General features: G+C 34.1%; 2 protein-coding genes across 2 annotated transcripts; one reads left to right on the forward strand and one right to left on the reverse strand.

Moving 5' to 3' along the window:
* The first annotated feature begins 8875 nt into the window (after nucleotides 1-8875).
* Nucleotides 8876-10628, forward strand: LOC130991729 (putative F-box/FBD/LRR-repeat protein At5g22670). The gene is made up of 3 exons (XM_057916094.1): nucleotides 8876-9876; nucleotides 9954-10109; nucleotides 10194-10628. Exons 1-3 carry the CDS (start codon nucleotides 8953-8955, stop codon nucleotides 10452-10454), a joined length of 1341 nt encoding a protein of 446 aa, XP_057772077.1. The 5' UTR covers nucleotides 8876-8952; the 3' UTR covers nucleotides 10455-10628.
* A 1899-nt stretch (nucleotides 10629-12527) lies between these two features.
* On the reverse strand, nucleotides 12528-13013 carry LOC130993073 (putative F-box protein At2g39415). Its single transcript, XM_057917794.1, has one exon. The coding sequence runs from the start codon at nucleotides 13011-13013 to the stop codon at nucleotides 12528-12530; it is 486 nt and encodes a 161-aa protein (XP_057773777.1).
* Between the last annotated feature and the right edge of the window lie 3301 nt (nucleotides 13014-16314).

A 16314-nucleotide genomic window follows, 5' to 3' on the forward strand; every position in this document is an offset into this window, starting at 1 on the left:
CACGCGATTATTGATTTTTGGTTATTGATTTTATTTATTTGCTTATGTAATTAATTAAAAAAAAAAGAAGGTGACACGAATTTTAATCTTTGTAAAATAGTTTTCACAAAAAAATAAAATTATAAGAATAATTGTTAGTAAATTATTTTTAAAAATAAATTAAGCAAATATATTGAAAATGAATATAAAAAAAAGGAAGATAGATTGAGGACAGAACTGAGTATGTAGTTGTGTTCGATTATTATTATTTTTTTTTTGAATTGACCGTTGGTGAATAATTTAGAGTTTTTAGGTTGGATATGCTCTTATAAGCTTACGACACTTCACAATTTAGGTTAGACGCTAACATTTTAGTGTGTTAATTAAAATTATTAAATTGATTATTGATTATATTATGAGTTAGAGAAAATAGAATATCATGTAATGGAAAGTTAATGAAATTAAAAATAGATTAATTTTTGTGGTCATTCAATTCTAAAATGGCAAAAAAAATAAACTACTATTTTCTCCGTCCACAATTTAAAATCCTACTTGCCCTTAAATTTTTATCCATAAATTAAAATTCTATTATACTTTTTGTACTTTTTTGTTTTCCTTATTTTCCTATATTTACAAATTTACAATCCCTTGTCACTAGTGCATCCACCTTAAAATATTTTTATCATTTTTATATTCTATATTTACTACACTTTATCAATAGTGGACTTACTTACAGCACCTTTATCACTTTAGTCAACTATTATTTTTAGTTTTCTTAGTTTTCGCATTGACTATAAAGTGGGGCATTAAATTGTGAACGAGGGGAGTAGTATTTTTTATGGATGAAAGAAATATAGAATTATATTGTGATTAAAAAAATCATCCACGTTAAAAGTGTTGTTAATAATGAAATTATCACATATTAATAATTAATTATTAAAATATATATGAAATTTTGTTCAAAGATAAAAAGAATATAAGTAAATCGACCTATTATCTTTAAAAAAAATGTAAATTGACCTATTAAAATGGAAAGAATAGAGACGGAGGAGTATGTGGGAACATTTTTTCGTTCCCTCTATTTATGGAAAAGAGTCCTATTTACCCTATTTTTTGTCCATAAAAAAGAGACTCATTTAATTTTTTGAATTATCACATCATAACTTTTCTCTTACATTTAACTATGAATTACACTTTTATTTCAATTTTTAATTAAAAATGTATTTTTATTCTAATTTTTTGTACTAATATTATCCCTACAAATTGTACATTTATCTCACTTACACCTATTTTAACAAATTTCTGAAAATTCGAGCTGAACTTCAAAAAGAGATGAAATATAATTTAATTTATTAAATAATTAAATTCAAATAAATTTATAATCGAGAAATTACCAATCCTATATTCCTAGGTAGAGAAATTGCCAATCTTATATTCCTAGTCCAAGGCTCCTAGCACTTGACGTAGAGTCCGCCAGTGAGCTAAAATTTCAACTTTGGGTACCTATATCTAGAAGTCTAGAACTTGTAGATTTTTATTCTTCAAAAATCTACTTTTTAAGATATCTTAGTTTTCCAAAGCATGTCTACGTTTTTAGGGCTTCATCGTTTCTGACCTATGGGCTATATAGCCAGTGACATAGCTAGGGGGTTCCAGGGCACTGGGCCCCACTCGAATTTTTATATAATGTATTTCTCTATTTTTATTTAAATGAAAATTTATTTTCATTTTTATAATAAATTTCTCATAGGTATTATATGGCGTAACTTTTTATTTCATACTTACTTTATTTAATAGGTGATTTTGATTTCAATTTTTTTGTAGGGTAATTTTTTGTAAGGAACTCATAAAAAAATAAAATTTGAATTTAAATGTAAAATTCTTTACAAATATACTTGTAATTTACTTTTCTGTTAGCTTTTTCACGCATTCATTTTTATTATTATGTGAATTATTAATATAAATTTTTTGTGCCCAAAAATAACACATACTCCCTCCGTCCATGAAAAAGAGTCTCATTTGGGGTTCGGCTCGGGTTTTAAGAAAGTTGTTAAAGTAGGTGTAAGTGAGATAAAAGTATAATTTGTAGGGGTATTATTAGTACAAAAAGGTAGAATAAAAGTACATTTTTAATTAAAAAGTGGAATAAAAGTACAATTTATAGTTAAATGTAAGAGAAAAAGTATGATGTGATGGTTCAAAAAGTTAAATGGAACTCTTTTTCATGGACAAAAAAAATGGGGTAAGTAGGACTCTTTTTCATGGACGGAGGGAGTATAAAAGAAAGTAATAAGAATACAGAGATTTATGTGGTTCGATTGTAAGCCTACATCTACAAGGTTTTTGGGATGTTTTTGGGAGAGATTACATTGTACAGAGTTGATCGTTCGGTCGGTTCGATCAGCCCGAATGAATCAATAATGAGAATATATGTCTTTATTTATAGGCAAAATACTAAGAAAAGAATTAAATTTAAGATGCATATTAAATATTTATTCATTAATTAAATTTAACGATGTTTAGAAAAGAATTAAATTATATAACAGAGTAGGGATAAAAATAGTAGAAAAAAATGGTGAAAGAAGAAAGAGAAGAAAAAAAAGAAGGAAAAATAATCACCAGAAGAAGCAACTTACATCTTACCCTACAACAAGCACAAAACCATTTGGATAAATAATCAGAGGAATAACAAAATTAGAAGATCCAAATGCACATATATATACCAAAATTAAAAAGAAGGCAAGCTAGTATATGTATATTATATATATATACATTAAGACCGAAGATGCACATTCTTTCAAAAATATTAACTCATTCTTCCAGCTGATGGATTTTAACTTTCTTCAACCAATTTCCTTCTTATTTACCCAAAGCAAGTCAGTACGCTTAAAAATGCCAAAACTGAACAACAACATTCCATTACAAAAACAAATAAATACCGAAATAGAAAAAAACAATTACTCATATAAGAAAACAGAGTTTGTCACACTTACCGCTTGTTGGTCAGAAAGGGTCGAGGAAGACATTGATTGATTCAATTCCATTTATCTGTGAAGAATATAAGAGTTTACGAGTAAATTTGGAAAGTGTATGCATTGAGATGAGAGATAGCAGAGCACAAGCAACAGGCGTATGGGGTAAGTTAAGTTTTGCAGAAAAAGCAGCAAGACTTGAAAGTCTTGGAGAAAGACAAGGAAAGATGAAAATGGAGAGATCTCAAAACTGTTCTCACCTACCCACAATATCCAAAAGTTTTAATTTTATTAATCTTCGGAAATACAGTAAGTATGTACTTGTGTTTGATTTTTTATTATCGATTTTTTTTATCTGACCATTGGTAAACATAGAAAGGGCTCTTCCCCCCTCTTAAAAAAAAAAAAATCATTCCCTTTTATAAATACACCTATTTCATATTCCATTTTTACCTCACACTTTTTCTTCTCTTATTATAATTTGATTTTAATTAATACAATGTGGCAATTTTAATTTTAGTAAAGAGTATTGCTAAACGGACATAATATGTGCGCACATAATTGAACTTTTTAGTCATTTTACATATTTTCAAACCTTAAAAAATAATTTTATTTATTTGAATTTACGTTTTACATAATTATCCATGATATAACTATAGAGGAAAAGATTGCCCATAATCTTTCCATAATAATTAAAAACCTTATTTCCTTCAATTATGAATTATATCAATCAATCTCACAAATTGTTTAAATATTCTTTTTTTAGGCGGAATTGTTTGACTGTCCTATTATCAAACTCCACCATTCATCGTGATTATATAAGCTAAGATAGAATCACTTGTTCCATCTTTTTTATATATACTATCATAATCATTTGTTCTAAGTTGGCATTTCACACGAGAATTAGCAAGTGAGGGAGTAATATTCTAAATTTTCAAGTTCTTTCAGAAGCCAGTATAACATTTGTATTACCAACACAAAATTAATTTCCTTTATCTTACACAAAACTTATATGTATTCAGAAAATATTCTGCTTTTGTTTTTTTAGATGGAAGACAAAGTCGATTAATAAACGAGAATCAAAGTTTATAATTCTCATCAAAGCGTGGGCTGCTAATTTACGAACACAATCACACACTGAAATAAACATAAATTGAAAGTTAATTATGCTCATAACATTAGCAGGAATGCTGCTTGAAGACATAACATACACAACCTAAACAAACGATGCGAATAACCAAAATATATAGGAATAGATAGATATAATAGTCGATAAAAGGACAAACAAATGCCGACATCCTTTCTAAAAGAAAATATAGGGGAAGAAAAAAGGAAATAAAATAACCCTTAAAAAGACAAGATTTCAATTTGAGTGGGAAATTTGGAGTTATAATAAAATTCAAGGTTTATTAATAAAACTATACTATTTTTTAATTTTTTTATCTTTTAATTATTTTATTTTATTTCTTTCTAAAATTGTAAAATTCTACTAATTATAAAATATGTAATATGCATGTCAAATTAAAGATCACATTAAGAGTTTTAATTTGACATATTTTATGTAAATATTTGATTTGAATTGTAAAAGTTATATACTAGTATTTATTTAAAGATTAAAAATTTTAAAAAAATTCTATTTTCTCTCTCGTGTGTTTAGGCCCGTAATTTGGTCATTTTGCAAATATAGGACAAAATTTTTCGGGCTTGCAATTGCAGGACAAATTAATTTTTCGGGCTCAATTTGTCCTATTTATGCCGAATTTTTGAAATGAGAGAGAGCAGCACACAAGCAAGAGAGTTTATAGAGTAATTAGTACACTCTTTGGTAATGGAACTAGAACGAAGTAAGAGCATCCACAATGAGGTTCCTTGATAGCCTACTTGATAGTGTTTGTGTTATTGAGTAGGTAGTGCTGCATTGGAGTTCCTTGATAGCCTACTTGATAATATTAGTTTTGATTTTATGTTTTTCATTTAAATTTTATTGCATAATTTTAATAACACAATTTATTTCAAATTTAAATTGCATTAATTATAAAATCCTAAATATTACATAAAACTTAAATAAAATAAAAATAATTCATAAAAATTAACTACTCTGGCCCTAGAGGTCCGAAACGTGCCCAAAGGTGCTCAATCAAATCATATCGAAGCTGAGCATGTAGTTGTCTATCTCGAAGAAGGCTATCCCTTCGCACATATTCCTCGAAGGACACTGGTGTTTGTCCAGCACTCTCCGTCGAACCACTGCTAGACGCCCCGTCATCATCTCTCCAGTTGGCAGCCGCTTCACCTTCGTGCTCCACAATCATGTTGTGGAGAATGATGCAACACAACATGATGTCCTTCAGGTGCTCTACTTACCAATTGCGCGCCGGACTTCGAATGATTCCCCACCGAGCTTGAAGGACTCCGAAGGCGCGTTCCACATCCTTCCGTGCTGATTCTTGCATCTTCTTGAACCTTGCCTCATTCGGATTGGTTGCCATTGATGGACTCTTCACGAAGCAACGCCACTCCGGATATATGCCGTCACACAAATAGTAGCCCATCCGGTATTCGCGCTGGTTGGCATGAAAGACCACCGGCGCCGCAGTTCCTCCTAACACGTCGGAGAAGAGAGGAGACTGATTCAGCACATTGACAGGGGCGTAGCCAGGGGGGCAAGGGGGGGGCTAGAGCCCCCCCCCCCCAAATTTTGAATTTTTTTTTTTTTTTTTTTTTTTTTTTTTTTTTTTTTTTTATAATATGTCTAAAAATGTTGTTATTATTGTTATTATATTTGTATTTTAGTAAAAAATGTCTAAAATGTATTGAATGCCTCCAAAAAATTTTTTAGTAAATGTTGAAATATATTATCTATGAAAATGTTATTATTATTATATTTGTATTTTAGTAAAAAATGTCTAAATGTATTGAATGCCCCCAAAAAAAATTTTAGTAAATGTTTTGAACTATATTATCTATGAAAATGTTGTTGTTATTATTATTATTATATTTGTATTTTAGTAAAAAATGTCTAAAATGTATTGAATGCCCCCAAAAAAAATTTTAATAAATGTTTTGAACTATATTATCTATGAAAATGTTGTTATTATTATTATTATATTTGTATTTTAGTAAAAAAATGTCTAAAATGTATTGAATGCCCCCAAAAAAAATTTTAGTAAATGTTTTGAACTATATTATCTATGAAAATGTTGTTATTATTATTATTATTATATTTGTATTTTAGTAAAAAATGTATTGAATGCCCCAAAAAAAAAAATTTCGGGGGCTACCGCCCCCCAACCCCCGTAACAGTTCAACCCCCCCCCCCCAAAAAATTATGGCTCCGCCACTGCACATTGATGTCGTTGTTTGAACCAGCGACGCCGAAGAAGGCATGCCAAATTCACAAATCGAAAGAGGCAACGGCCTCCAATATCAAAGTGGGCTCTCCCTGATCCCCGCGTGTGTATGCGCCGTGCCACGCCTTTGGGCAGTTCTTCCTCGCCCAATGCATGCAGTTTAAGCTCCCGAGCATCCCGGGAAAACCATGTCTCGCCTCGTGCATATGAAGAAGGCATTGCACGTCAGTTGCCGTTGGACGGCGCAAGTAATGGGCTCCAAAAGCCCGTATGACCGGCTTGCAGAACTTCTTTAGGCATACACGATCGGTTGAGTCCGCCATTTTGAGATACTCATCGAACACATCCGCACTAACCCCGGTGGCTAATTGGCGGATAGCCGACATGCATTTCTGCAAAGGAGAAAGAGAATCTCGACCGAGTGCATCAGTGCTCATATGGAAGAAAATATCTTCACCTTGAACAGCCTCGACGATGCGCAAGAACAGCTCCTTCTGCATGCGAAATCGACGCCGAAAAAAAGTAGGGTCGTACGTTGGATTGTCGACAAAGTAGTCTTGCATAAGACGTACATGGGCCTCTTCACGATCACGGTGGACGTATGATTAGGGATGTTTCGCACGCGCCGGCTCCGGCGCCGGTTGGGGGCAGTATGATTGAAGCAGTTGTTTCTGCAACTTAACCAACTCCATGAACTTTTCAGCGACTTCGTCGGAATCGGATCAAGAATCATGTTCACGTGACGACATTTTTGGAAGACGAATATAATATTTTGCAAGAAAAATTGTAGGAGGAAGAAGGAGTGAGTTGTGATGAATGAAAGTGACTTGTGATGAATGAATGAGGGAGAAGTATTATTTATAGAGAGAAAAGAAGATAAAAAAAAAGGAAAATGGATGCAAACGGACGAAAGAGCCGTTGGGGAAGAAAAAAAAATTTGAAAAACGATCGAAAAAGCCGTTGAAAAAGATTTTTTTTTTTAATTTTTGGCGCGTGCAGAGCACGCGCCTTCTCGAGGCTACCAGATAACTCGAGAACTCCTCGAGGAGCTCCCCCCCGCATCGCGCTCCTCGACGCCCTCCCTCTCCTCGAGTACCCACTCGAGTACCCGCGTTGCGGGTGCTCTAAGAAGTAGAACAAACTAAGGTAAGTTAAGTTTTGCAGAAAAATCAAACACAAACTATGTGTTTGATTTTTTATTACTATTAATTTTTTTTATCTCACCATTGGTAGAAACACAGAAAGGGCTCTTCCCCCTTTTTATTTTTCAAAAAAAAAAAAAATTCATTCCCTTTTATAAATACATCTATTTCATATTCCATTTTTACATCACACACTTTTTCTTCTCCCATTATAATTTTATTTTAATTAATATAATATGGCAATTTTAATCTTAGTAAAATGTTCTTATTTGAAAATTAAAGAGTTAATGAAATAAAATTAAAATGGTAATATGTTCTTCTAACTACTCATAATACATGTCATATATCGTTTTCAAACATTTAACCATTGAGAAGCCACAATAATCATAAATAAACATTGACGTGCAAAACTATAATTTTCTTCTTCAAGAATCTAGTTTTTCAGATATTTTGAATTTTCAAAGCATCTTTTTCAAAAATATGGGGTCTTCATTTTTAGAGTTTCAGAGCTATAGCTATTCCGCAATCTTTCTTTAAATGTTCTTCATTCATTAAATCTACATATCACCGTCAGTACCTATAATTCCTTATTTCATGAAACATCTCCTTTGTACAAGACATTTCAATTTGATAAGTGGAGAATAGTGATATTTAACGGAATTATTTTTGAAAGTGGTAATTGTATTGTTTTGATTTTATATGTAAAATAGATGAGAATTCTAGAGATGATAATTAATAAAATTATTTTAAAAAATAGAGTAAGAAAATATTTTTTGGACGAAAAGAAATAAGAATATATTTCCAGAACGTAGAGAGTATCACTAAAATAGAGAAAAGCTTGATTTATTTAATTTATTTTTAAATAAAAAACTAATTTACTATATTTTTATTTATTTTTTTTAAAATTTGTTACAACCAAAGAAAGGAAAAAAACCCACTCATGCTCTAGCTCCTAGGGTGACTCGAACCCCCGACCTATTGGTTGGAGGGGAAGCGTCTTACCAACAGACTGCGCTTCATCGTCCAATGTCCTATATTTTTATATACTTTTTTAGTCCAATTGATCTTGTCCTATTTTTCGTTTTGAGTTGTCCTATTGATATTGTCCTATTTTTATTTTTGATAATAATTTTACACTATAAATAATATGGCCTCACACATTTATACTTTACTACACTAATTAACTCTTCTTAATAATCGTGCCGAAAATAAATGAAATAAGCCTAACGGGACAGAGAGAGTAATTTTTATTAATTATTTTATTTTATTTTTAAAAACATAAAAAAATTATAAAAAAATAGATATGTAAATAAAATAATTAAATATTTTTCATTTTAAAACTAATAATTAAATAAAATAATTTTTTTTCCAATTTAAAAAGTTTTTAATTTAACTAGCCGCGCAGCGTCGTGGCTGCATAGCTATCACATTTTTCCTGACTTATAGTCTATTTCAATTCCAAGAATATTTTGTTACGAAACAAAGATAGTTTGAGCTTTGAGTTCAAAAATGGTTGATGGTTCAGAACGTAACGAGGTTGCAGTTGCAGAGTCCAACGACGTCGATCGACTCAGTGAGTTACCCGACTCCTTAATCTTCACGATTTTTTCGTTGTTGGAATCGCGAGATGTTGTTAGCACAACCTTCCTCTCCAAAAGATGGAAAAATCGGTGGGCCACCGTCCCCTGCCTTGCCTTCCGGAATAATTTACCAAGGTTTATTTACGGTGCTCTCACGCAATGGAGAGGCCCCAATTTTCTCAAACTCACCATAGCTTTCACTAATTTTCTCCCTCGTGCTAACGACCTTAATTCGTGGCTTCTTTTCGCCATCGCAAAGCAAGTGGAAGAGCTATCTATACATTTGGGGCTTCTCAGAATCGGTGCTTCTGCTACTCCATACTCCCCACCTCAGCGCTTCTATTCATGCTCCTCCTTTCGCAAATTATCCCTTTCTCATTTGAGGCTGCAAATCGAGGGGAATAATGTGCAGTGGGGTCAACTCAAGAGCTTAACAATTGTAGGTTCAAATTCATTGAGTGCATACGCGATTAACCGAATTCTCTGCGGCGCCCCTCGATTGGAAGAGCTGAATTTGTGCATTAGGGAAATTGGTGGAAGATTCACGATCCAATCTACTAGTTTGAAGACTCTGTGCATCGGCAGGCAAGATGATTGTTTCGAGATCGTCGAAGTGTATTTAGGTTCGATTCTCGTAATCGATGCTCCCAATCTCTCAAGTTTGGTGATTTTAAGCCGATGCTACGGAAGGTGCTTGTTGAATGTCCCGTCTTTGAGCAACGCAGTTCTTAGCTTCTTCTGGTGTGGGGACGATATGGATCCCAGCGACCTCTCGCGTATTCAAATGTTTAATCGTGTCTTTCAAAGCGTCCGCCATGTTGAGAGCCTCACACTGTCGAATTGGTGCATTAAGGTCTGATTTAATTCATTCATATTATGATTCATGTCGCTAATTGATTAATGTGATCGATGTTGTGTGTGTGGCTGCAGTTTCTTCTGTTTATGAAGATGAATGATGTGTTGGTGGAGTTCCCAAATGTGAAGTCTCTGCATCTCTTCCCCGATGAGCCGGCCGACGAGATGCTTGATGTTCTTGAGATGTGCCCTATGCTCATGTTTTTTACTGCTCAACTTCAATGTGCTCAGGTGCCTTCTAATTCGATTGTTGTATGGATTTTGGTTTGGATTAATTCTATGCATCTTGTTGATTGATTAATATTAATATTGCAGAAAGGTGATTCATTTGCCTCAACGAGGAATGCTACACTTGTCTCTCTCAAGAGGGTTGAGATTAGGTGGTCTGTAAACGATGCCTCAGTATTTCGAGTGATTGAAACTATTTTGGAGAATGCTTACATGCTAGAAAAGATGGTTCTTCGAGTGAGGGGGACTGGAGTTGATGGTGGTGAGCCCTTGATCTTGGCACATGAGAAGGTGCTGAGAATGCCGAGATCCTCTCCAACTGTGGAGGTAATTATTATCCAAGATTGATGATTTTTAGTATATGCTTTTGTGGGGAAGTAACATTTGCTATCTATGTAGTTCTACTATTTATATTTTGATTGTAGTTGTTTGTGTATGTATGGCATGTATTGTGTTTTGATGTTCATTGTAGCTGTTGTCTAAGTAGTTGCCAATATGGAATGTATGACATTTTGAACCAAAGTTGCGCTTTTGGATTGTAGGTTGTTGAACTTTGTCCCTGGTAATGTTTTTGTGATTTTACCTCTTATATTTGAACTTTGAACCAAATTTTACGTCGTATATTTATTTCATCGAATCGATTATATGTCTGAGGCTTAACTGGAAGTGAAGATATCATACATATATACACATCAAGACTAAAGATAAATTGGAAACAACTATACGTCAAACTGCGTCAAAATAATAAGTGAATTATGCTATGAACAGTAGCATGCATGCTGCATAAAAACGTAACGCACACAACTAAAAACATTACGATCCAAGATTGATGAATTTTAGTATATATGCTTTTGTGGGGAAGTTAACATTTGCTATCTATGTAGTTGTACTTATTTGTGTTTTGATTGTTCATTGTAGTAGTTGTCGATATGGACTGTATGGCATTTTGAACCAAATATGAAGAGGCTTCAGTGGAAGTGGTATTATTAATTCTAAGAAATCTGGATTAATAATACTGGGTCGTGGGATTAAACCAAATCATCCGTATTATTACTAAATAATACCAAATACTAAACTGATCTATACTAAATTAGCTAATACAATGTATTAGCCAATATCAAGCGCGCCCTTAGATTATTATTCTCTCCCTTGGAATAATAGAGTTGCAAAAAAATGGTCTTTTACTTTCATACTTTTGGAGTTTATGGGAAGGTGGTAACTTTTTTATCTTTTTAAGAATTTACTTTTGAGATCGTCTGCATTTTCATCTTTTGGGGGTTTTCTTTTTTCTGAATTCTTGGTGCTTGCTACTTTTCAGAAATCATTAACTTCTCCTATACGCCTTGCTTCATTCCAAAAATCACTTCTAATAAAGTAGCAGATCTTTTACACTTTTGGAGTCCTTTTCTCTTTCCTTCCTAACTTTTGAGCTTTCCTTCCTCACAATGGCTTCCTCGGATTCGTCTTTTGGAACATAACGAGGTTTCCGATAGCCTCGATCGACTGAGTGAGTTGCCCGATTCCTTAATCCTTTCGATTCTTTCGTTGTTGTCGTCGACGAGAGATGTTGTTAGGACAACCATTCTCTCCAAACGCTGGAAAGATCTCTGGACCACCGTCCCCTGCCTTGAGTTCGAAGACGAAAATCCTGAGTTTATTTGTAGGGTTCTTGCACAATGGCGAGGTGCCAAGATTTGGATATTATACCTTTCTTTGTCTGATGATTCTTTGTCTGATGAGGTGCCTGATCTGCCTCCTCCTACTAGTAGCGATGTTGAATTGTGGCTGCTTTTTGCGGTGGAGAAACAAGTGGAAGCGCTACATGTATGTGTTCATATCCCATACTGCCCACCTCAGAGTTTGTATTCATGCCCCTCCATTACAACACTACACCTTCAATATTGTTCCTTGGAAATCGAGGGGTCTGTGCAGTTGAATTAACTCAAGATTTTATCAATTCAAAATTCGGATTCTTTGTCTGCTGACGCCATAAACAAACTTCTCTCGGGTGCCCCTCGCTTGGAATATTTTAATTTGACTAGGCTTGATATTGATGGAAACTTCGATATCGTCTCTCCCACATTGAAGACGCTCATAATCGAAGAGGCTGGAATAAATGGAGAGCTCACGATTCGGGCGCCTAATCTCTTGACTTTAGAAATTCACACATCCATTTACAGTGGTGCTAGTTTTTTGTGCCATGTCCCATCCATTTAGGCGCCCGAATCGTGAGCTCTCCATTTATTCCAGCCTCTTCGATTATGAGCGTCTTCAATGTGGGAGAGACGATATCGAAGTTTCCATCAATATCAAGCCTAGTCAAATTAAAATATTCCAAGCGAGGGGCACCCGAGAGAAGTTTGTTTATGGCGTCAGCAGACAAAGAATCCGAATTTTGAATTGATAAAATCTTGAGTTGATTCAACTGCACAGACCCCTTGATTTCCAAGGAACAATATTGAAGGTGTAGTGTTGTAATGGAGGGGCATGAATACAAACTCTGAGGTGGGCAGTATGGGATATGAACACATACATGTGCGCTTCCACTTGTTTCTCCACCGCAAAAAGCAGCCACGATTCAACATCGCTACTAGTAGGAGGAGGCAGATGAGGCACCTCATCAGACAAAGAAAGGTAGAATATCCAAATCTTGGCACCTCGCCATTGTGCAAGAACCCTACAAATAAACTCAGGATTTTCGTCTTCGAACTCAAGGCAGGGGACGGTGGTCCAGAGATCTTTCCAGCGTTTGGAGAGAATGGTTGTCCTAACAACATCTCTCGTCGACGACAACAACGAAAGAATCGAAAGGATTAAGGAATCGGGCAACTCACTCAGTCGATCGAGGCTATCGGAAACCTCGTTATGTTCGGAAAGACGAATCCGAGGAAAGTGCGAAGAAGCCATTGTGAGGAAGGAAAGCTCAAAAGTTAGGAAGGAAAGAGAAAAGAACTCCAAAAGTGTAAAAGATCTGCTACTTTATTAGAAGTGATTTTTGGAATGAAGCAAGGCGTATAGGAGAAGTTAATGATTTCTGAAAAGTAGCAAGCACCAAGAATTCAGAAAAAAGAAAACCCCCAAAAGATGAAAATGCAGACGATCTCAAAAGTAAATTCTTAAAAAGATAAAAAAAGTTACCACCTTCCCATAAACTCCAAAAGTATGAAAGTAAAAGACCATTTTTTGCAACTCTATTATTCCAAGGGAGAGAATAATAATCTAAGGGAGCGTTTGATATTGACTAATACACTGTATTAGCTAATTTAGTATAGATCAGTTTAATATTTGGTACTCACTCCGTCCCAGTATTTATGGCCTATACATTTTCGACACGAAGATTAAGAACAACAAAATTAGGGAGAAAGGTTTTTCATTAAGGAGAAAGGTGTTTCATCAAGAGATTAATTAAAATTTTATTCAAAATTTTCGGTGGTTCTTTCTGGTGCAACAAGATCAAAAGAACACAATTTTTTACTGCAAAATTATCAAAAGCAACACAATCTTTTGCTGCAAATTTTTGGCCTCAAAATTTTACTGCTGCAACAAGATCAACAGAGGCTCAACATCTGCCCCAAATTCTTCGTCTCAACAAGATCAAGATTCTGACCCAAATTCTTCGTCTCCCTCCACCAAAAAACATCTTCCCCCCTCCCAATCAACAAAGCAACAAATATGAATAAACAAAAATGAGATCAATCTACCATCAATCACCAAGAAACAAGATACTTAATAAAAAAACATTAAAACATAATTGAAGAAACATCAAATTAAATCGAAATTGAAGATGATGAGAACAGTGAAGGGAGGCAGAGAAGAAAGTATCAGACAGATAGAACGAGAGCTAGGGTTTGGAAAAGGCGGCGCAAAACTTTGGGGGTTAAGGTTTGAAGGGGGAGGCGGCGGAGGCGGCTTCTAGTTGCAGTTCGCCGAAGATTAAGAGGGAGGCGGTGGTGTGAGAGTGAACGGCGGCTGGATCTGGCGGATGGGATGGACGGCGGACGGATGAGAGTGAAGGAGGCGGCGGCGGCTCGAGGGAGAGGTGGGAGGTCGAGGCGCTGCGAGGAAAAGAGGAGAGGGGAGGCGCAGCTGGGCGGTGGCTGGCGGGGCGACGTGAGGGAGGCTAGCGGCGTGAGGCAGAGAAGAAATAAGGGGAAAGAAATCTGAGAGAGAGAGAGAGAGATGAGTGCGGTAATCTGAGAGAGAAAAAAATCTGGGAAGAAGTGAATTTAGGGTTTGGATTAGAGTTTTATGTTGGGGTGATTAAGCTCTTAATTATGGCCTAATTTTAGCCTAAAAGGGAAACAGACCATGTAACCTGGGACGGCCCAAAGAGGAATACGTGCCATCAATAATGGGACGGAGGGAGTATTATTTAGTAATAATACGGATGATCTGGTTTAATCCCACGACCCAGTATTATTAATCCAGATTTCTTAGAATTAATAATACCACCTCCCATTAGGATTAACTTAAATCAGAATATTTTGTATTTAGCTATGATAGCAAACACCAATTCAGTATTAATAACCTGTCATTATCCACACTAAATATCATGGTTACAAATTATCCTACATAATCATTTACTGAAAACCAAACGAGCCCTAAATATGAGATATAACGTGCAAAGCTAGATTTTTCTTCTTCAAGAATCTAGTTTTTCAGATATTTTGAATTTCCAAAGGAAATGTTCTTTGATTCATTAAATCTACATATCACCGTCAGTAGCTATAGTCTCATGAAACATCTCCTTTATATAAGAGCATCCCCCAATAATGGTATCACATGTGTGCCACTTCAACAACTACCTCATTTTTCAATTACCTCATATTTTATTTACTGTGCCCCTACCTCATATTTAACCATTCATGACCCCACTATCATTATTATTATATTTATCACTATACACACACACACACATATATATATATATATTATTTATGTATTTTATTTTTTGTATAATATTTTACTTAAATAAAATTTATGTAATTACACAAATAAATTAAATTTTTAAATGATGAAATATAATTTAAAAATTAATATAATTATGTCAAAAAAATCAAAACACGTATATTATTGAAAATCAAATTCATTCAGCACACAAAAAATCAAATCAAATTATAGTTATGCTAAAAAATGAAAAGGAAAATAAAACAGAACCTAAAATTGTAAAATAAAAAAAAATAAAAAAAATTAAAATAATTAACGAGAAAAAGAATAGAAACTCAGAAAAATAAATAACAAAAGGCAACTCAAAAGCAAAATAGAAAAGGGTTTAGAATTTTAAAATAAAGGTAAAAAAAACTAAAAACTGAAACAAAATAAATAAAAAGCCTGCACAAAAAGAAAGAAGCAAAAAGAGAAAGAAAAAATTAAAACAATAACATACCAAAATTATAAAAAATTAGCATAGGACCCATTTATGACACAAGGAACCTTGTAGCAACATTGCTACCTCAATTTTTTGCTACCCCAAATTTTAAGCCCCCACTATGGTACTATCCTCCAACTACCTTCTAACTTCCTAGCATAGTGGATGGCCTAAGCCGGTATGTACATTTGTTAACGGAATTATTTTTAAAATTGGTCATTATATTATTGATAATAATAGTAATAATATACGTAAATAGTCCCAAAGATAACACCAAGCGGTACGACTCATGTCTACGAATAGTGAGGTCTAGAGATCAAAATCCCATCACTCCCCCTTTCCCAAAGCTAAAGAAAAATACGTAAATAGATGAGAATTCTAAAGATGATAATTAATAAAATTATTTTCAAAAATAGAGTAAGAAAATATTTTTTGGACAGACGAAATTAAAAGAAATAAAAAAAATGTTTCATGAACATAGAAAATGGAGAAGTACGATAGAAAAAAGCTTGATTTATTAATTTATATTATAAATAAAATAGTGTTAATATATAAGAGTACCCACTTTTATATAGTAAAAAATAAATTTTACTCACTCAAATAAAAACATAAAAAATACCACTTTTGTGTTAAAGGACTAAATTACCCTTCTATATAAATGAGCAAACCCTAGCCTCCTCTCATTCTCTCATTTCTCTCTCTCTCTCTACACGCTCTCTCCTCTCTCTTTATCTCATTCGTCCTCCCACCAGCGCTCTCTCTCTCAGAGACGATTGAGGCAGCGGATCGACTGGAGCACGACGGTGGCAGCCGAGGGCGGCCATGGCGACATCGGCGTTG

This window comes from Salvia miltiorrhiza, chromosome 7, assembly GCF_028751815.1.
Source record: "Salvia miltiorrhiza cultivar Shanhuang (shh) chromosome 7, IMPLAD_Smil_shh, whole genome shotgun sequence".
Taxonomy (NCBI): Eukaryota; Viridiplantae; Streptophyta; class Magnoliopsida; order Lamiales; family Lamiaceae; genus Salvia; species Salvia miltiorrhiza.